Raw genomic sequence first — 22,942 nt, forward strand, 5'->3', positions numbered from 1 at the left:
TTCTACTGTGAAGCATATACTTGTTCAAAGTCTCTGCTATTTCCTTTTTTTCCCATTATTAATTCCTCAGTCCCATTCTTTAAGGGAGCAATGCTAACTTTAGCTTTTCTTTTCCTTTTTATATGCTTGTAGAAGTTTTTACTGTCTGTTTTTATATTTCCTGCTGGTTTGCTCTCATATTCTAATTTCTCTCTTTTTTTTAAATCATCCTTTGTGATTTCTAAAATTTTCCTAATCTTCTGGCCTGCCACTAATCTTCACAGCATTGTACGTCTTTTCTTTCATTTTGATACCATCCTGAGCTTCTTTATTTAACCATGGATGGGGCATTCTTCTCATGGAGTCTTTGTTCTTTAATAGAATATACCTTTGTTGAGATTATGAAACATCTCCTTAATTGTCTGCCTCTGCTTCTCGGATTGTCTTGCCTTTTAACCTATTTTCCCATTCCACTTTAGCCATCTCTGTCTTCATACCTTTGTAATTGCCTTTATTTAAGTTTAAGACACTAGTTTAAAGCCCAAATTTCTCACCTTCAAACTGATTGTAAATTCTATCGTGCTATGATCAGTGTTACCTAGAAGATCCTTTATTATGAGGTCATTAATTAAACCTGTCTCATTACATATTCCCAGGTCTGTAATAGCCTGCTCCCTGGTTGGTCTCAGAACATACTGTTCTAAGAAACTGTTTTGAATACATTTTATGAACTCATCCTCCAAAATACCTTTGCCAATCTGATTCACCCAATCTATATGAAGATTAAAATTGACAATGATTATTATAGTACTTTTCTTAGAAGCCCCCATTATTTCTCAATTTATACTCTGTCCTACAATCTATCTACTATGGGCAGCCTATAAACTACTCCCAGTGGCTTCTTTCCTTTGCAATTGTTTTATTTCCACCCAAACTGATTCTACATCTTGATCTTCCGAGCCAAGATCATTTCTCACTATGGTACTGATCTCATCCTTTATTAACAGAATGAGATGATCACTTTCTCTTCCTTTGTTCCTGTTTTTCCAAAATGTCAAATACCCTTGAATACTCAGTTCCCAGCACCAGACATCTTGCAACTATATCTCCGTAATAGCTACCAGGTCATACACATTTATTTATATTTATGCTATCAATTCATGCATCTTGTTATGAATGCTGCATACATTCAGATAAAGAACCTTTAATTCTGTCTTTTTACCATTTTTCCCCATTCTGACCTTATTTGCTGATGTATTTGTATGTTTGTACGTTCTGTCCCTTCCTGTCACATTCTGGTTATCATTATTCCTATTGCTATCCTGCATGCTGCCTTGTCCTTTCTCTTTAACTTTCCAGATCTCTCCTCACGTGAACCCTCCTATGACTAGTTTAAAGCCCTCTCTATACAATGCGTAGTGAATCCTATTTTGTACAAAAGTGAGTTGGCTGGTGAATTCTTTTTAATACTAAGGAGGGACAGACAGTGAATCCTGTATATACATTAGGGGGACAGACAATAAATTACAATATATACATTAGAAAGGCAGATGTTTGTTTAATGTTGTTACACACAATAGAAGGACACAGTAAATCCTGTTATATGCAATAGAGGGTTGGATGGTGAATTGCGTAGTTACATACAGTAGAAGGATGCATGGTTAATCCTGTTACATACAATTGTGGTGTGGACACTGAATCCTGTTGTATACAATAGAGGGACAGATGGTGAATTGCACTACATACAATAGAGAGACCGGTGAGTGTTGGAAAATGAATCCCACTTTGTACAATACAGGACAATGAATCCCTCTATATACAATAGGGGAATGGTCAGTGAACCCTGTTGTGTACAATAAAGGGATGGACCGTGAATTCCATTATATACAGTAGAAGATTATGAGATCACAAGAAATAGGAGCATGAGTAGGTCATTCAGCTTGTGCTGTTACCACCATTCAGTAAGATCAGGGCTGACCTGACTGTGGCATTAACTCCACTTTCCTGCCTGCACCCCATCACCTTTGATTCTCTTGCAGGTCAAAAATCTGTCTAACTCAGCCTTGAATATATTCAATGACCCAGCCTCCGCTGCTCTCCAAAGACTAAATGACCCTCTGAGAGAAAAAATTCCTTCTCATTGGTTTTAAATGGGAAACCCTTATTTTTAAACGGTGTCCCCTAGTTCTACATTCTCCTGCGAGGGGAAAGATCATCGCAGCATCTACCCTGCCAAGCTCCCTCAGAACATTATGGGTGGAATTTTGCGGCAGCGGGATTTTATGTTCCCGCCGAAGTCAATGGAGATAAGAATGGCTGGCCGCATTTTAGGGCCCTGTCCTGGCAGCAACATTCTGGCCTATATGTTTCAATAAGAACACCTCTCATTCTTCTAAACTCCAACGAGTATAAGCCCAAGCTGCTCAACCTTTCCTCATAAGACAACCCCCTCGTCCAAGGAATCAGCCTAACAAACCTTCTCTGAACTGCTTGCATTGCAAGTGTATCCATCCTTAAGTAAGGAGATGAAGACTGTGTTCCAGGTGTGGTCTTAACGATGCCCTGTACAGTTATAGTAAGACTTACCTATTTTTACTTCAACCCTGCTTGCAATAAAGATCAACTTTACATTCGCTTTCCTAATTACTGGCTGTACCTGCACGCTAACATTTTATGATTCAAGTACAAGGATGCCCAGATCTCTCTGTACTGCAACATTCTGCAGTCTCTCTCCATTTAAATAATATTCTGCTTTTCTGTTCTTCCTGCCAATATGGACAAACTCACATTTTCCCACATTATACTTGATCTTCCAAATTTTTGCCCCCTCACTTAACCTATCTATATCCCTTTGTAGACTGTACCCTCCTCACAGCTTGCTTTCCTACCTATCTTTATATTGTCAGTAAATTTGGCTACAATACAGTCTGTCCCTCCATCCAAGTCATTAATATGGATTGTAAATCATTGAGGTTGCAGCACTGATCCCTGTAGCACTCCACTAGTTACACTTTGCCAACCTGAAAATGATCCATTTATTCCGGTTCTCTGCTTCCTGTTAGTTAGCCAATCCTCTATCCATGCTAACACATTAGCTCCCACACCTTGAGCTCTTAACTTGTGTGGTAACCTTTTATGTGGTACCTTATTAAATGCCTTTTGGTAATCCAAATACACTACACCTGCTGGTTTCCCTTTATCCACCCTGCTTGTTACATCCTAATAAATTTGTCAAATGCAATTTCCCTTTCACAGAACCATGTTGACTCTGCTTGATAGTATTGCGATTTTCTAAATGTCATACTACTACTTCCTTAATAATGGGTTATAGCATTTTCCCAATGACAGATGTTAGGCTAACTGGCTTATAGTTTCCTGCTTTCTGTCTCTTGAATGGAAGTGCTACATTTGTGGTTTTCAAAACTGCTGGGACCTTTCCAGGATCTAGAGAACTTTAGAAGAAAACAGTGCACCCACTCCCTCTGCAGTCATTTCTTTTAAGACCCTAGGTTGCAGGTCATCAGGTCTTGTCAGCCTTTTGTTCCATTAGTTTTCCTAGTACTTTTTCTCTTGCGATTATGATTATTTTAAGTTCCTCTCTCCCCTTGATTTTATACTATTCTTGAGCTGCTTTCTGTGTCTTCTACTGTGAAACATATACTTGTTCAAAGTCTCTGCTATTTCCTTTTTTTCCCATTATTAATTCCTCAGTCCCATTCTTTAAGGGAGCAATGCTAACTTTAGCTTTTCTTTTCCTTTTTATATGCTTGTAGAAGCTTTTACTGTCTGTTTTTATATTTCCTGCTGGTTTGCTCTCATATTCTAATTTCTCTCTTTTTTTTAAATCATCCTTTGTGATTTCTAAAATTTTCCTAATCTTCTGGCCTGCCACTAATCTTCACAGCATTGTACGTCTTTTCTTTCATTTTGATACCATCCTGAGCTTCTTTATTTAACCATGGATGGGGCATTCTTCTCATGGAGTCTTTGTTCCTTAATAGAATATACATTTGTTGAGATTATGAAACATCTCCTTAATTGTCTGCCTCTGCTTCTTGGATTGTCTTGCCTTTTAACCTATTTTCCCATTCCACTTTAGCCATCTCTGTCTTCATACCTTTGTAATTGCCTTTATTTAAGTTTAAGACACTAGTTTAAAGCCCAAATTTCTCACCTTCAAACTGAATGTAAATTCTATCGTGTTATGATCAGTGTTACCTAGAAGATCCTTTATTATGAGGTCATTAATTAAACCTGTCTCATTACATATTCCCAGGTCTGTAATAGCCTGCTCCCTGGTTGGTCTCAGAACATATTGTTCTAAGAAACTGTTTTGAATACATTTTATGAACACATCCTCCGAAATACCTTTGTCAATCTGATTCATCCAATCTATATGAAGATTAAAATTGACAATGATTATTATATTACTTTTCTTAGAAGCCCCCATTATTTCTCAAGTTATACTCTGTCCTACAATGTATTTACTATGGGCAGCCTATAAACTACTCCCAGTGGCTTCTTTCCTTTGCAATTGTTTTATTTCCACCCAAACTGATTCTACATCTTGATCTTCTGAGCCAAGATCATTTCTCACTATGGTACTGATCTCATCCTTTATTAACAGAATGAGATACCCCACTTTCTCTTCCTTTGTTCCTGTTCTTCCAAAATGTCAAATACCCTTGAATACTCAGTTCCCAGCCCCGGTCATCTTGCAACTATATCTCCGTAATAGCTACCAGGTCATACACATTTATTTATATTTATGCTATCAATTCATGCATCTTGTTATGAATGCTGCATACATTCAGATAAAGAGCCTTTAATTCTGCCTTTTTACCATTTTTCCCCAGTCTGACCTTATTTGCTGATGCATTTGTATGTTCTGTCCCTTCCTGTCACTTTCTGGTTATCATTATTCCTATTGCTACCCTGCATGCTGCCTTGTCCTTTCTCTTTAACTTTCCAGATCTCCCCTCACGTGAACCCTCCTTTGACTAGTTTAAAGCCCTCTCTATACAATGCTTAGTGAATCCTATTCTGTACAAAAGTGGATTGGCTGGTGAATTCTTTTTAATACTAAGGAGGGACAGACAGTGAATCCTGTATATACAATAGGGGGACAGACAATAAATTACAATATATACATTAGAAAGGCAGATATTTGTTTAATGTTGTTACACACAATAGAAGGACACAGTAAATCCTGTTATATGCAATAGAGGGTTGGGTGGTGAATTGCGTAGTTACATACAATAGAAGGATGCATGGTTAATCCTGTTACATACAATAGTGGTATGGACAGTGAATCTTGTTGTTCATGTTGAAGCTATGGACAATGAATCCATTATGAACAATTAAGTGACAATTATTAAACACCATTATATACGATGAGCGATGGAGAGAGAATCCCTTTATGTACAATGAAGCAGTGGACACGGAATCCCATTAGATACAATAGAGGGGCAGACAGTGAATCCAACTATATATTATAAAGTGACTGGCCGTGAATCCTGTTGTAACAAAACAAGCCACTGATGGTGAATCCGTTATATACATTGGAGGGAAGATGGTTAGTCTCATTACATACAATAGTGGAAGAGATATCTAATCTTGTTAAATGCACTGGACGTACAGAAAGAAAATCCGGATATATGCAATAGAGGGAGAGACAGTAAATCCCATTATATAGAATAAAGGGGCAGATAGTAGCTCCCGTTATATGCAATTGAAGAATGGAGATTGAATCCAGTTGCATAGGATAGAGGGACAGACAGTAATCCTGTTGTATGCAATAGGCAATAAAAGGATGGACAGTGAGCCCCTTTATAAATTGGGAGAGCTGTCCCACAGAACAGTCAAGCAACAGCCTGACAGAGTCATACTTCATAAAATTTACCTTATAGCCAATGTCCCAGGCTCCTCCATCACCACCCCTGGGTATGTACCATGCCACTGACAGAACAGAGCCATCAGAGGTGGCAGCACAGTGGTATACAGTTGGGAAGAGTGACCCTGTCCCTCAGCTGATGAATCAGTACTTTTCCATGTTGAAAACCACTTGGAAGGAGCACTGAGGATAGCAAGGGGGCAAAATATACTCTGCATGCAGGGCTTCAATGCCCATCACCAAGAGTGGCTCGGTAGCACCACTACTGGCCGAACTACATTAGTAACCAAGGACATATCGGCCAACCTGAGCCTGCAGCAGGTGCTGAGAGAACCAAAAATCTACTTGACCTCATTCTCATCAATCTACTAGTCACAGATGTATCTGTCCATGACAGTACTGGTAGGAGTAACCACCAAATGTCCTTGTGGAGGCAAAGTTCCTTCATCACGCCAAGGGCACCCTCCATCATGTTGTTTGGCACTGCCATCATTCTAAATGGGATAGATTCAGAACAAATCTAGCAGCTTAAAAACAGGCATCCAAGAGGCCTTGTGGGTCATCATCAGCAGCAGAATTGTATTCAATCACAATCTTTAACCTCATGGCCTGATATAGCCTTCACTCTGCCATTACCGTGAAGTCAAGGGACCAACCCTGGTTCAATGATGAGTGCAGGAGAACATACCAGGAACAGCATCTGGTGTACCTAAAAATGAGGTGCCAACCTGTGAAGCTGTAACACAGGCCAACATTCAGGCTAGACAGCTGAAGCAGCATGTTATAGACAGAGCTAAAATGTTCCACAACCAACGGATCAAATCAAAGCTCTGCAGACCTGTTGCACCCAGTTGTAAATGGTAATGGACAATCAAACAATTAAGCGGAAGAGGCAGTTCCACAGACATCCCCATCTTCAATGATGGCTGAACCCAGCATGTTAGACAAGGTTGAAGCATTTGTAACCGTTTTCAGCCAGAAGTGCAGAGCAGATGGTCCATCTTAGCCTTCTCTTGAGGTCCCCAGCATCACTGACACCAGTCTTCAGCCAATTTGATTCAATCCGTGTGATATGAAGGAACAGTCGATAGAACTGGATACAGCAAAACCTACGGGCCCTGACAATATCCCCGCTGTAGTACTGAAGACATGCTCAGGACTAGCTGCACGGTTACAGTGCACGTTGTTCCAGTACAGCTACAACATGGCATTTGCCTGACAATGTGGAAAATTGCCCAGATAGTTCCTGCATACAAAAAAGCAGGACAAATCCAATTTGGCCCATTACCACTCCTCAGTCTATTGCCAATCATCAGCAAAGTGATGGAAGGGTTCTTTGACTGAGCTATCAAGTGACACTTACACAGCAACGGCCTGCTTATCGATGCTCAGCTTGGATTCTGCCAGGGACACTCGGCTTCAGGCCTATAAGGTCAGAAGTGGGGACATTCACTGATAATTGCCCAGCGTTCAGTGCTATTCACAACTCCTCACTTAACAAAGCAATCCGTCTCTGCAAACAGCTTGACTTGATAAGTTGCAAATAGCATTCTTGCCTCACAAATGCCAGGCAATGATCGTCTCCTAGCCATCACCCCTTGATATTCAACTGCATTATCATTGTTGAATCTCTCGCCATTAACATCCTGGGAGTTACCACTGACCAGCAAATTTACTGGACCAGCCTTATAAATACAGTGACTACAAGAGCAAGTCATGGCTGGGAATTCTGTGGCAAACAACTGATCTCCTGTCTCACCAAAGCCCTCCAACCATCTACAAAGCACAACTCGGGAGTGTAATGGAATACGCCCCACCTGCCTGGATGAACACAGCTCCAACAACACTCAAGAATCTCAACACCACCAAGGGCAAAGCAGTCTGCTTGATTGGCATCCCGACCAGCACCTTAAACATTCACTTCCTTCATCATCCGTGCACAGTGGCTGCAAAGTGTACCATCTATGAAAGGCACTACAGCAACCAGCTAAGACTCCTTCGACAGCAGCTTCTAAACCTGTGACCTCTAACACCTAGAAGAACAAGGATAGTGGATGCATGGGTTCACCACCACCTGCAAGTACACTGCCAATTCACACATCATCCTGACTTGGAATTATATTGCTGCTCCTTAACTAGTCAAAATCCTGGAACTCTCATGAACAGCACTGTGAGTGTACCTGCACCAAGTGGACCGCAGCTGTTCAAGAAGGTGGCTCATCACCACCTTCTCAGAGGCAATTAGGGATGGGCAATAAATGCTGGCCTTGTCAGTGACAGTCACACCCCATGAATAAAAAAATATACAGTAGAGGGACAGGATGTAAATGTCCTTATAATATAGAGAAATAGATAATGAATCCCGTTATGTACAATGAAGGGACAGAGAGCGAATCCTACTTTTAACAAAGGGGTGAACTGTGAATCCCATTTTATGCAATGGAGGGACAAATAGTTAATCCTATTAAACAACAGAGGGCTGAATAGTGAACCCTGTATATACAATAGAGGAACAGGCAGTAAGTACTGTTCCACACAACAGAGGAAGGCACAATTAATCCTGCTCTTTACAATAGAGGAATGGACAGGGAATCCAGTTATAGATAATAGAGAAACGAACAATTAATACTGTTATATACAATAGAGGAACAAATAGTGAATTCTGGTCTGTAAAATAGCGAAATGGATAGTGAATCCTGCTGTATACAATAGAGGAATGGACAGTGAAACCTGTCCTATATAATGGAGAAATAGACAGTGAATCCTGCTGTATGCAATAGAGGAATAGACAATGAATCCTGTTCTACATAATCGAGAAGCAGACAGTGAATCTTGCTATATATAAAAGAGGAATGGACAGTGAATCCTGTTCTGTATAACAGAGAAATAGACAGTGGATCCTGTTGTTTATAAAACCGAAGAATGAGCAGTGAATATTGTTTTATACAATAGGGGAATAGATGGTGAATCCTGTTATACAAAATAGAGGAATGGGCAGTAAATCCTGTTCTATATAATAGAGAAATAGACAGTGAATCCTGTTATAAATAATAGAGGAACGAGCAATGAACACTCACATACAAAAATGGAATGGACAGTGAATCCTACTCTGTATAATAGAAGAATGGTTAGTGGCTCCTGTTATATGCAATAGAGGGATGGGCATTGAATATTGTTACATATAATAGCTGAACATACAGTGAATCCTCTTCTATACAATAGAGAAATGGGTGGCGAGTACTGTTATATGTAATAGTGGAATGGACTTTGAATCCTGTTATATACAATATAGGAACGGACAGTAAATCCTGTTCTATACAATAGAAGAATGGTCAATGAATCCTGTTATTCACAATAGTGGAACGAACAGTGAATCCTGTTCTATACAATAGAGGAACGGTCAGTGAATACCATTATGTCCAATAGAAGGTGAATGGTTAACCTCATTACATAGAGGGACAGACATTATAAATTTCATTATAAAGGAAAGAGGACAAGACAGTGAATCATGTTGTGCACAATAGAGAGACAGATAGTGAATCATTTTATATACAATTGACAGAAAATGAATCTTGTTATATACAATAGAGGGATGGGCACACAGTTCTGTTGTATGTAATGCATTATGAATAGTGATATCGTTATATAGTATGGGATTCATGTTACTCCTGTGTCTTAGAATATCAGTATTGTACATACTGTTATGGGGATAGTTTTCTTTTGCATTGATAACTGGACGTGTGAATTTGTGGAAGCAGATCAACACACACATGCCGAGATGTGTGGTCATTCATTTGTGTGCACACATGTATGCGTGCACACACGAGCGTGTGCACGCACACGCACGCGCACACAAACGCACACGCACACACGCACACACGCGCACACACGCACACACACACGCACACACACACACACACACACACACACACACACACACACACACCACGTGCCGCAGGCGCTGACACAGATAAAAGTGCACACATTCAAAGTGAAGTGGTGTTTTCTGCCAAGTATTTATACAGGCACATTCTGACTATATTTTTAATACATTAACCTTCCAGCCTGTGGGGAAAAACTGCACTAGGGAGAAAGGTTCCGATGCCTCAGGCTTGTAGCTGCTTTTAACAGGAATTCTGTCCTCTATCTAATAAACCTCCCTTTCCAGTACAGTTTCATGGTTCGCGCTGAAATATTTTCAACAGGGAAATGTGTCAACCATATTTTTACACCAGTGTTTGACATAACAGTCAGTTTTTAAGAAAGATGCAATTGACCATTCTGTTGTCCTTTTCTAGCTGCAGTCCTGCTGCCTGCAATAATGAGGAGCACGATGAATAGAACGTTGTCCATGGTGAAGCATAAATTCACCCTGCCCATCTGTACAACACAGCTATAACAATGGTTCCTCATCATGTTGCAAGTATGACAAAGATTGAAGATGCTGAGACTAAGCTAGCAACATTGAAACAAGCTGTTAAACTGGACGGATTCACAAGGGACGCAGAAGCAGTGTGAAAAATTCTCAAGGCAAAAAACAAATTCCCGATCAGCTGTGTACCATTATAACTCCAGCTCAGTATGTGGCTGGGTGTTTCACAAAGGAAAAATAAGGGAATCAGGAATGCAGCAAATCCCACCTTTAGCTCCTCGGAGGACAAAGCCATATCCCTCGTTCTCCTTCTTCTGAAGCACTGCTGTCTTCTCCTCGATGACATAATCACTGTGAGAGAAAGACAAGAGGGGCGCTGGGTTACTTTTCACAACCATCTTCAAAAGGTGATCACCAGCATTCAGCAGCAGCAAAGTCTTGATTGTATGTATGTGTATGTGTGCGTATGTATGTGTATGTGTGTGTATGTGTGCGTGTGTGTTTTTCTCTCCTGCACAGAGGTTGGAGTTAACAAAATAAAGCTGGGTTGCTTGCTGTCTAAGACACTCGCATACATACACAAACACACACATGCACACACACACTCACACACACACACACCTCAGTCACTCTAGCAGCATGCATTCCTCATTCCCCCTCCTCCATTCAAACCCCACCCCAACAGCCTCTTTCCTCCCCCCTCCACATAGCCTGTTGCATAATGCACAGAGGGAAAAAAAAAAATCAAGCAAGTGCTGATCTAACGTTCTAGTCTGACGTCTGTAACACAAGCCAGCTGCTGAGTGTTAATTACATGCAAGGGAACTTCCTACAGGCTCCAGGAGTCACTCACATCCACACGCTGTTAGAGAGAGAAAAAAAAAGCTGGTTCTCATCTGCGGCAAGCACCAGTGCGAGTGTGAACAATTAGCAAGCCAGCAGAAAAAAATTCGATAGACATCACAAACACAATCTACCCATAAGCCAGCCTACAGAGATTTACTTCATAAACTGTTGCGACCCAGTAATTGGTGGTTCAGAGTAGAGGCAGAAAACAAATCAATCATGCATTTCAAAAAGATAAATATATTCCCTTACAACACCGTGCAACAAATAAGCAAACGGCCTACCAAGTAAATATCATTCATCAAGAATACTGCCAATAATATGATCAATTAATTCCTTTTGCTTACTTTACAAGCAAGAATGTGACAGGCAAAAAAAAAGTTCACTGATTCCTGATGAATTACTGAATAGCGTATAATTGTCATTATTTTGAGCATTAGTTTTACCTTAAAAATTATGAACAAATGCCAGCCTTGCTTCTGTTGGTAGCACTCTCATCTCAGAGTCAGGAAGTTGTTGGTTCAAATCCCACTCCAAAAATTTGAGCACATAATATAGGTTGACGTTCCAAAGCAGCACTGAGGGAGCACTGCACTGTTGGAGATGTCGCCAGTTGGATGAGACATTCAACTGAGGCCCTGTCTGTCTTCTCAGGTTGACATAAAAGATCCCACGGCACTTTTGAAGAGTGAGTACTCCCATTGTCCTAGCTAACTTTCATCCCTTGACCAATGCCTAAAACAGATTACAAGAGCAAAGTACTGCAGATGCTGGAAATCTGAAATAAAAACAGGAAATTCTGGAAATACTCAGCAGGTCTGACAGCATCCGTGAGAGAGAAACAGTTAACATTTCAGGTCAGTGACCCTTCATCTGAGGACCTGAAATATTAACTCTGTTTCCCTTTCCACATATGCTACCAGACCTACTGAGTATTTCCAGCATTTTCTATTTTTATTACTTAAAACAGATTATCTGGTAATTATTTAATTACTGCTTATGGGACCATCTTGTGAAAAAATTGGCTGCCATGGCTCCTAACTTAGAACAATGTCTACCCTTCAAAAGTATATATTGTCCGTAAAAGGATAATTGTAAAAGGCTAGCTTGAGAAAGCTGCTATATAAATGCAAATCCTTTTATAAAACAAATAGGTGTTGATATTATAAACATAAACCTGAAAGATTCTGTCTGTTAGGCTAAAGTGAGTGGTGTTGGCTATATCAAAGGATGTTTCAGTGAGGAGCGCAGGCTGCTGCAGTGAGGGGTGCAGGTTATATAGGAGGGTTACAATGCAAGGTGTGAGGTATATCAGAGAGTCACGGTGAGGTGTGTGGGATATAATTGTGTGTAAAGTGAGGAGTGTGGAATATATCAAAGTGTTATAAACTGTGTGGAGTATATCAGAATGTTATGAGGGTGAGTATCTGACTATGAGTGAAAATATATATGTGACTGTGGAGGGTGTGTATGTGACTCAGTGTGGCTGTATGTAAGGATATTTATGCAACTGTGTCTGAGTGCAAATACGTGACTCTGTGTGTGTGTGTGTGTATTTGAATGTCTATGAGGGAGTTTATGTGACTGTGAAGGTATGTGCAAGTGTCAGGTTGTGTGTGAGGGTTTGTACTTGATTGTCAATGAAGGGCATACCTGTGTTGGTCTAAATGTGACTATGGGCTTAATTTTATGTGCCCCGCGGGCGTGTTTCCCTTGGGGGACGGGGACGTAAAATGGGGTGGGCCACCACCTTCCAGCCCACCCCCAAGCTCAACCCCATAATGTGGAGGGGCGGGCGGGCGCTGAAATTGGCAGCCCCCCCCCACATGTTTAAATCAACAATTAATGGTCAATTAGACCTGTTATCTAGCCCATTGACCCTGATAATACGCTGTCCACGCCATAATATGTTTGGTGTGGGCAGCAGGGCGGGAGCATGAATCCCGATTTTTGACCTAAAATGGTTAAAGGGCAGTAAAGAGGGGGTGGGGGTATCGCTCTTCGGGGGCTGCCCTTTGCCGATGGTGGGGCAGCCCCCCTTAGGCTGAACACCCCCTTCCTTCCTACCCACTCCCTACCTTAAACCCACCCCTCCCTCACACTGTCCCTCTCTCTAACCTCCCTTAGCCCTCCCAGGCCAAGACCCTGGATTTAGTGGCTCCGGGATTCCTGGGCCTTGGGCTTCACTCCTCACCTGCAGTCCAGGCAATTGCCACTGACACCTTCCTGGTGCTGCCTGGGCGGAGGGAGCTGCCAGCGAATCCAATTGGCCAGCAGATCCAGAGGGTGGGACTTCCCCTCCAATGAGGGGCAGAAGTCCCACTTGGCCTTTGTTAAAGAGCCCCGCAGTGCTCTATTGCTGTGGGGCGGGTTGGCGTGGAGCGTGTTGGGGTGTGGGGCATGTCATCCGCATCCCACTCCACACCCCCAGTATTATTCCGCCCTCTGTACGAGAGTGTGTATGTGTACATGCATTTGCGACTTTGTATGAGTGTGTATTAGTAACTTATGTGTGAGGGTGTCCATGTATAGGTGTAGTTGTAACTCTGTGTAAGTGTGTGTATGTAGGAGTGTGTTGTTTGCCTGTATAGGTGATCACGTGTGAGGGTGTGTGTGTGTGACTGTGTATGAGTGGGTGTATGTGAAATGTGTGTGACAGTGTGCCTGTATGGGTGTATTTGTGACTTAGTGTGAGAGTATGTCTGTGACTGTATATGAGAGTATGCTTGTGTGTGTATGTGACTGTGTTAGGGTGTGTGTGTGTGGACATAGTTATGTGACTGTGTGTTGGGGATGTGTCTGTGACTATAGGCTGAATTTGCTGCTTATTTGGAGGCCGACTTGCGTCGGTGGGCGGCAGGACCTAGGGCGATGTATTGCTGGCAGCAGCCAATTAAGAGGCTGCCATTGGAGCCACCCAATCAGAGGACTGGCAGCTCAGCAGTGCTGCCTTTAATGGTGGCCATTACAGGGGCAGCATGACCAGGGAGAGGGTGACTCAATGCTGGGCGCCCTCTAAGCCAGGTGTGGTTGAGGGAAGTTGGACCCTGACAGCCAGACCCTGGTGAGTGCGGTGGGGTTGTGGAGCACCAGCAGTGTCATTGCCACCTGGGTGAGGGGCCTTCGTTGGGCCCTGGAATGCCTAGTAAGGACAGCCCCTGAACTATGGAGTGGAGGCTCCTCCTGAGGTGGAAGAATGCTCGAGGGGGTGGGAAGTGCCCTTAATCGGCCACTTAAGAAGCTCAATTGGCCATCCAAAGGACAGTCAAGCCACCAGGTCTCCCACCACTGGCAGGCATCCCCCCCACCACCGTTTTGCCAGCCCTCCTACCTCCCAGCCCATCATTAGTGTCCAGGAAAATTCAGCCCTATGTGTCAGGGTTTGTGTATGGGTGTGTATGTGATTGTGTGAGGGTGTGTGTGGCATTGTGCATGAGGTTGTTAATATGAGTTTGTGGGAGTCAATGATCCCTTTAAATGTTATTTGTTGTGTGCATTCTGTTTATTTCAATGCGTGGTATTCTTAACTTTTCTTGTGTGGCCCAAGGTGACAAGCTTATGAGCGCCCTGTGCAATACCTTCACAATAGCTGTGCAGCTGCACATGCATGTCGCTTAGAGGGAACATTGGCGAGGGCGTGAATGTAATTATGCATGAGGGTATCTATAGGGCTGTGTATAATGCTTTACTGGCTGGACCCCATCTTGCACTCTACAGAAAATTGAGATCATCCGAAACTCTGTTTCGTGTTTCTTAACTTGCAACAAGAATATGATGGTGACTAGGTAATCTGTTTTTAGTGATGTTGATTGAGGGATAGATACATGGTGCCCAAGGCACCAGGGACAACTCCCATGTCTTTTTTCAAAATTGAATGATGGGATCTTTTACTTCAGGCTTGTCCAACCCATGGCCCACAGGCCAGTATCATCGCCCCGAGCCTCTGTATCCGATCCTTGGGCTCACTGTTCAAACTATGGGTAAGTTCAATGAAAGATTCTCTAAGAGCTGCTTCTCCAATCACAGGCTTTTTTTCTCCCGCATTTGCTGCTGATAGCTCACCACTGAGCCTATTAACAGCAGCAAATTCGCGAGGGAAACAGTCAGTAGATGGCAGTATGAAGGTGAGCGGCTTCTCTTGTTTTCACAGCAGGTGCTCCCTCTACCTTTGGCCACAATGTCTCTCTCTCTCTCGCCTTCCTGCTCAGGCGGCAGCCCTTAAAGGAGCGCAGGGGCTCAAGATTAGCAGAGCAGGCCAGGGAGGCCATGAGGAACAACAGAGTCAAAGCAGCAATGCCTGCTGAGAGCACCACCCGCTCGGGGCAGCTGGAGTCCCAGATTGCGGAATGAGGAAGGCCAATATCCTGAACACCTCCTCGGTGGTAAGACGTCCAAACCTCCCGGGGCCCTGGTGCGGAGCGAGTGAGTCTATGTGAGTGAGTGAGTCTGTGTGCAGAGTGAGTGAGTGAGCGAGCGAGTGAGTGAGCGAGTGAGTGAGAGTGAGGACCCTGGAAGGCTGGAAGTGAGCTGAACACTTCCTCCTCCCTCCCCAGAAACCTATCCATAAAGCAGACCAAGAGAGGAGAGAAACCCAGGCTGAAAGGAAACCAGCTTCTGACTCCCACTTTCATATGAATTCCACTGAGGTCAGCTCGGTATGTGTACCACCAGGTGCGAACACAAGGTCAGTGTTAGTTAAATTCAACTCCTTAGGTCAGCCCTGGTCCCTGCTCCCTTCCCTGGTGACCTGGACTTGGAGCCTAGTCTGTCTCTCTCTAACTCTGCTTAAGTGAAATTGCAAAATAAGTGTTATTAGTTAACTCTGCTGCTTAGCACTTTTTAATGGTCATTTTTATTAATTAGTCCTTTTTTTTGGTTTATCAATTTATTGTGTTGACATCAATTTTTTTTCAAAATTCATGTTTAATGTTGTGCCAAACCTTATCCTGCTGGAATTTCCTCAGCGGCACCTTGAGTGAGAAAAAAATTGAAATGTGGCCCCCCCCACCCCCCTCCGTCCCACTCCACTTCCCACACAAAAAGGTTGGACAAGCCTGTTTTACACCCACCTGAGACAGCAGACAGGACCTCAGTTTAATTCTCATCTGAAAACCAGCACTTCTGACCATGCAGTATTCCCCCGGGATAGGTTTTTGGGCTCAAGTCTCTGCATTGGGACTTCTAACCTTCCAACTCAGTAGTTAGAGTGCCACCCACTGAACCACAGCTAACACCTAGTGGATGGAATTTAATGTACACAAGTGTAAAGTGTTGCAAGGATCTTGTACTCCATGAAAGGGGCTGAAATAGCTGAGAATAAGGCTGAAGAAGAGCAAGGAGCAATGATGGTCGCAGCTTTAAAAGAATTGAGGCTTGTTGAATCCCAGGCTCCAACTGTGTCAGGGTAACACACTTCAGCTAAATTCCAATTTGAATATCCAACTAATTTCAATCTCAGTGAGTCCTTGGTTTTCAATTTATCTTGTAGAATGTTAAGATAAAGATAAAATGCTGACCAGGGCATTATGCTGGACCAGTAGGACTTCTATCCTCCAATTCTTCCCTCTTTCCTCAGTCGTTTTGCACTATTGCAGCTGTGACTCATGCTTTCAGGTATTTAGTCACAAATGGGCCAGCGAATGTTGCCATGGAAATGTAATTAATTCTGAAATAGTCCAAGTGGGGTGGGGGGAGGGAGACAGGAAGTTTGCACAGATACAAAGTGGCCTACTCACAGCCCATTCCCTGTCTTGTCATCTTCGATTTAGTATGAATCAAAATAGGTTCAATTTACTGTGCCATTAAGAACACTCTCTGCCAATCATCTACACGTCTCTTGTACAATTAAAGAATTGAGAATGTCGGGAGGAAGCACAAACGTTGAGGAAGGGGCTGAAGAGAAAAGAGAAAGGCTTGGATTTATATAGCACTTTTATGTCAATGACGCACTTTTGAAGGGTAGTCACTGTTGCAATGTAGGAAACAAAACAGCTAATTTGTGCACAGCAAGGTCCTACAATTAGCAATGTCATAATGGCCACATAATCTGTTTTTGTGATGCTGACTGAGGAATAAATATTGACTGGGGCACTAAGAATAATTCCCCTGTTCTTCTTCGAAATAGAGCCATGAGATCTTTTATGTTCACCTGAAAGGACAACATGACCTCGGTTTGACGGGCTGAACTCTGCGGCAAGGCCCAAGGTCCAACAGCAGGGAGTGGAAGTGGGAGCAGCTGATGTCTAGATGGGGGTGGGGCGTGCTGGAGGACATGATCCAGTGGCAGCCAGCCTATTAATTGCCGGAAGGGAGAGGAGCCATCCACTCAGGCGACACCGATGGCCGAGGTCGTGCCATTGGGAATGCTGGCACCATATTTAAAGAACTGCCAGAGCACTCTGTGTATTTGTTCCTCCCACTAAGGCAGCACCTGTTGAAGCCCTGAAGCAAAAAGGTTCTTTGAGGAATGGCAGAAAGAAGATCCTACATGGCCCCACAGTTCAGTGATGCCCCACTGCAGGCTCTCCTCCAGGCTTCTGGGGCAAGGGGTAGGTCCTCTTTCCAAGATGAGAAGAGAAATCTGGCCTGCCAGACAAAGTAAGCCTGGACATAGGTCGCAGAGGAAGTCAGCAGCCTTGGGGTCGTTCTCAGAACCTGGCTCCAGTGCCCCAAGTGCGTTAATGACCTCACGCTATCTGCCAAAGTGAGGGCACCACACATTGCTTTCCTTACGCCCACCCAATCACTGGCAGAGGGAAAGCAGCAGCTTGGCCTGTCAGTCTCTCTGTGGAGGGCCCCGATCAGTCAGAGTTAACTCCAACACTGACACTTCTGAGTGGCCTCAAGCAGGACACATTCCCGTGGCACCATCACGGACAGTAAGGCTGCCACCCAACAGAGGCATTGTGTTAGTCTTTGTCAGGTGACTAACAATGATCTTTAATGCACTTTCAGGAAATGAATGGGCACAATGCAAGAGAAAGGGCAAAAACCAGTGGCAGTGTCCCTTACCTTGCCACCCTGAAGCTGATGGAGGAGGCACTGGACCTTGAGGCCAGTGTGGGGGCCATTCCATAGCAAATGGTGAAACAGAAGTGGAGACAAAAGAGAGTGAACAGCCGAATGGATAGGGACAAGAGTGTCTCTGGGGAAGATGAACTATAGTATTCATATTTCTGCTTTTAACATAGTGTTCATGTGTCCACCACAGGTCACATGGAGCTCCGCACTTGTAGTTTGAAGGATGAGATAGAATGCACATTACTCTCTAATTAATCTTTTCTCTCACGCAGTTCAAAGACAAGAGCACACAGCTCCAGTCCACCTCAGCGCAGGAAGAGGTGCCCTCAGAGAGTGCACCATCACATAATCTTCCCACATCCTCCATCAGTGCAGATAATCTCATGTCGGTGGATATCCATTCTTGTGTAGATTTGGTGTCTCAATCTGGTGAGCACAGCACAAACACCAAAGCAGCTGATGGAGGCTGTGACGGTCGAGGACATTAAGACTTGGAGGACTGTGAGAAGACAGGGCAAGGCTGAGCCTCAGGCTGATGACATTCCTCTGGAGTGATCAGCAAGGTGCCATAGTGTGATTTTTGTTATTTGATCATGGGATAAGAGCATTGCTGACAAGGCCAGTATTTATTTAAGTGCCAATGGGACTGCAGAATGGTGTAGCTTTATTTGATTTCATGGATCTGTTGCTAAGGATCACTTGAAATGTTCCTGTATTAGCTCGTTGCGAGTCTCCCTTGCATGTATTGCCTTTCCTGTGCTGCCTGAGGGTCATCATAACACAGTGCTTGGTCAGCGCTTCTTCCAGATCATCATTGTCAGAGGAGGTGTATGCTGCACAATTTGTTCAAAACCTCACCCCTCTGTAGCAGCAAGTTGTGCAGAGACAGCACACCACCACAACAAGACCCTTGTTGACCCCTACTGAAGGACGCCACCAGGTTGATCTATGTATCCAAACTGAATCTTGAGAAGGCCCCTGGCCTGCTCAGTGGTGGCTCGTGTTGTCTGGTGGCAGGAGTTGTTCCTCTCCTCTGCAATTCTGTTTGGGATCCTCACAGGTGTCAGTAGTGATGTCTTCAATGAGTAGTCCATGTCACCCAGTATCCATCCTTGAAGGCTGCAAGGGAGCCTGAAAAGGTTTAGCACCCGGCACTACCTTAGTGTATAGGCATCATGACTGCTTCCCGGGAAACGTGCACACACCTGCAGGAACTGTTTGCAATGGTCACAGATCTGTTGTACATTTAGCAAGTGGAAATCCTTCCTGTTGATGAAGGGCTGCAGCCTGGCCTGTGGCAGTCTTGAAGGTCACATATGTGCAGGCGATGAGGCCCTGTACCCAGGGAACCCTATGAAGGTCCTGAAACCTATAGCCCTCTCAGCTTGACTTTCTGGATCGGTACGAAAGCTTATGAATTGGCTAGCCCTCTTGAAGATGGCATTGGTGACCATCCTGATGCCGTGATGAACCGCAGTTTGGGAGATCCCACCCACATCTCCAGTGGATCCCTGAAATGATCCTGATGCTTTGAAATTCAGTGCCATGGTGACCTTCAGTGCCTTTGGCTTTGGGTGGCCACCACTCCCTTAGGGAGTGCTTGTCCTCCATCATGGCAAACAGCTCTGCGACCACCTCACTGGAGAGCCGCAATGAAATTCAAGTAATTTGATGAGAAGCTTATATCTCGTGTCGTACTAGTAACAGTTACATAGGCTGTTGCTCTCTATCCCGGAGGCAAATCCATTACAAGGAAATGAAAGCCTCACCTGAAAGCTTAATGCATTTATTCACATTACCTTAGTGACACAGACACTTATCAACCTAGTCCCCATATCCTTCAACCCCATCTACCATCTTCTGCCCATCTTTTAACCCCACCTTTCCTCCATATCATTCAATCCCATCAACCCATCTTCTCCCCATAGCTTTCAACCCCGCATACCAATCTGCTCCCCATATTCTCCAACTCCACCATAACCATCTTCTCCCCTTATCTTTCAACCCCATCCACCTTACACCCCATATCCTTCAACCCCACAATTTCTTTGACTACCCACCTTCTCCCCTTATCCCTCAAACTCACATAACTATCTTCTACCCATATCCCTTCAACTGAAACTACCATCTTGTCTTCAGGCCTTTAACCCCACCTACCCAACTACTTCCCAATACAACAAGGGTCAGAAACAGAGTAAAGCTTCTGCCACACTTTCGCCGCTAACTCTTCCAGGTCAGGTGTAGCATTGGTAAGATATAGAGTAAAGCTGCCTGTACACTGCCTATCAAACACTCACAGGGCTGGTACAGTGTGGGTTAGATATAGAGTAATGCTCCATCTACACCTGTAGCCTATGTCAACATTTTACACAGCTTGAACTCAGAATTGTATGAACCTAATTCACCATTGGACCAATTCAATATCCTACACCATCCATTCTTGTGAGCTTTCTTTGACAGAGACAGGGCTAATAGGGACTGTAATCAGACTTTGCCAGTAATTTGGTACAACACATCATAAATTGGCAGTATGCCTCACCAACAAAAAGAAAATCGGCTGCAATGTAAAACAAAATGCAAATTTGCTATGAGTCTGTTTGGTGTTACTGACGAAGACCAATCTCACCGCCATGTTCTGTACTTAATGGGTTGTATCTGCCCATGTCCTATAGGACCCATATATTCAGCTGTGGGAGCCTACATTAATTGTATGAGTCTGTCCTGCACTGAAAGCCAACAATATCATGTTTTCAACATGCCCAGTGCAAAATAACTCCTGATAAAGTAAATTAAGTCTCCTACCTGTGAGATGAAAAGTTATCATAGGATCCAACTGTGTAATGCCTGAAGAGTCGCTTTGTCCGGTCTTCACGTGTTTCTGAAAAAAATGTTGAAGACTTAAACTGGAAAGGGGACAGTAAACAAACAAATGAGCAAAGAGACAGCAGAGTAAAACTACAGAGAAAGCACACATGACACTGACAGAGAAAGCACACACGGCACTGACAGAGAAAGCACACACGACACTGACAGAGAAAGCACACACGACACTGAAACACAGAGTTAGGAAAAGATAACACAGTGAAGCACAGAGAAACAGAGAGAAAGCAGATAGCACAGTGAAACAGAGAGAAAGCAGATAACACAGTGAAGCACAGAGAAACAGAGAGAAAGCAGATAACACAGTGAAGCACAGAGAAACAGAGAGAAAGCAGATAGCACAGTGAAACAGAGAGAAACAGAGAGAAAGCAGATAGCACAGTGAAACAGAGAGAAACAGAGAGAAAGCAGATAGCACAGAGAAACAGAGAGAAAGCAGATAACACAGTGAAACACAGAGAAACAGAGAGAAAGCAGATAACACAGTGAAACACAGAGAAACAGAGAGAAAGCAGATAACACAGTGAAGCACAGAGAAACAGAGAGAAAGCAGATAACACAGTGAAGCACAGAGAAACAGAGAGAAAGCAGATAACACAGTGAAGCACAGAGAAACAGAGAGAAAGCAGATAACAAAGTGAAACACAGAGAAACAGAAAGAAAGCAGATAACACAGTGAAGCACAGAGAAACAGAGAGAAAGCAGATAACACAGTGAAGCACAGGGTGGAATCTTATAAACCTGGATTCTGATGCAGCATCTGGGCCACATCTGGGTTGGCAGCCCAAGCCTGCAAATAGTGGCCCTTCCGGGTGAATTTACTAATGACCAGCCAATTAAGAGGATGCCTCTGGGTTTGGCTTTGAATTAGGAAAAGCGGGTGGGAGGAGCAGTCAGAAATTCGATTGAGGGCACAGTATTTAAAGCAACACCAGCAGCACGCACATTGGCACAACAATGCGTTTTGAACAGCAATGGTGCAGAAGAAAAAGGGGGAGGTAAATGGGGGCCAGAAGGGGAAGAGCAAACCCACGACTTAAGGATGCTGCACTTGGGGTGACATTGGAAGCTGTGAGGGCACGGAGGCATGTTCTCTTCAGAGGACAATAGGCTGAGGGCAGCCAGCCTAACGAGACAGGCTTGGTTAAAGGCCATAGAGGTGTTGTGCAGCCAGATTGTGATGCAGGGGATGTGAATCCAGTGCAGGAAATGCTTCATCGACCTCTTTAAGTCCAGCAAAGTGAATGGCATGAAAGTGTCAGATGGCAACCATAACTTTCTCACCTCTGTACTCCTCTCCAGCACACTCTCTGAAACTCTCTCTCTGCAGCCACACCTAAGGATGTCTGCCCAGGCTGCATCTTAACTCTACATCCCCATAGATAGAAATGACACTATCCCTCAGGTTCTTGACCTAGTGTTCCCCATCCCATAGTGAGCTCCCTCAAATGTTGCACTTACAGCCTAAGCAAAAACTGATCTAACAGTTTTCTCATTGCAGGAGGAGGGTGAATACAGCTCCTGGGAGATGTACAGAATTGGGGTGGAGTGGCATCCTTGACCATATTGATGCCAATGGAGAATGATGCAATGGAAATTGGTAGGAAATAAGTTTATTCTGTTGCTGCTGGAGAGATGAAGGTGCTGCAGTAAGTGGGTGAAAGCATTACATATGAGACTTACAGCTGGCTCCAGCATGTGACTTATAGGGAGACCTGCTCACTGATAGGAGAAATATGATCATCAGTGAAATGCAAAGCTTTATTTCACCGTCAGCTAGGAACACTCCATAGAAAGAGTAGCCAACCTCACTGAGTGTCAGATGTGACAGGTCAACGAGCGGATGTAAACACATGGCAATGGGGTCCATACAATGGCAGATACATTGAAAAGCATTGAGTGAACAGTTGCTTTGATGGCCAGACACTACATTCAACACTCAAGGAGCTCAA

The 22,942-nt window shown here is 43.7% G+C and overlaps 1 protein-coding gene across 2 annotated transcripts in view; it reads right to left on the minus strand.

Moving 5' to 3' along the window:
- shank3a (SH3 and multiple ankyrin repeat domains 3a) overlaps nt 1-22,942 on the minus strand; it is a 1,183,771-nt gene that overhangs the window by 247,466 nt on the left and 913,363 nt on the right. For both annotated transcript variants that reach the window (XM_078553129.1, XM_078553130.1), the window contains exons 15-16: nt 20,913-20,988; nt 10,513-10,595 (exon numbers count right to left, since the gene is read on the minus strand). In XM_078553129.1, coding sequence (XP_078409255.1) covers nt 10,513-10,595; nt 20,913-20,988 — 159 coding nt within the window. The remainder of the gene's footprint in view (nt 1-10,512; nt 10,596-20,912; nt 20,989-22,942) is intronic.

This window comes from Cetorhinus maximus, chromosome 12, assembly GCF_964194155.1.
Source record: "Cetorhinus maximus chromosome 12, sCetMax3.hap1.1, whole genome shotgun sequence".
Classification (NCBI taxonomy): Eukaryota; Metazoa; Chordata; class Chondrichthyes; order Lamniformes; family Cetorhinidae; genus Cetorhinus; species Cetorhinus maximus.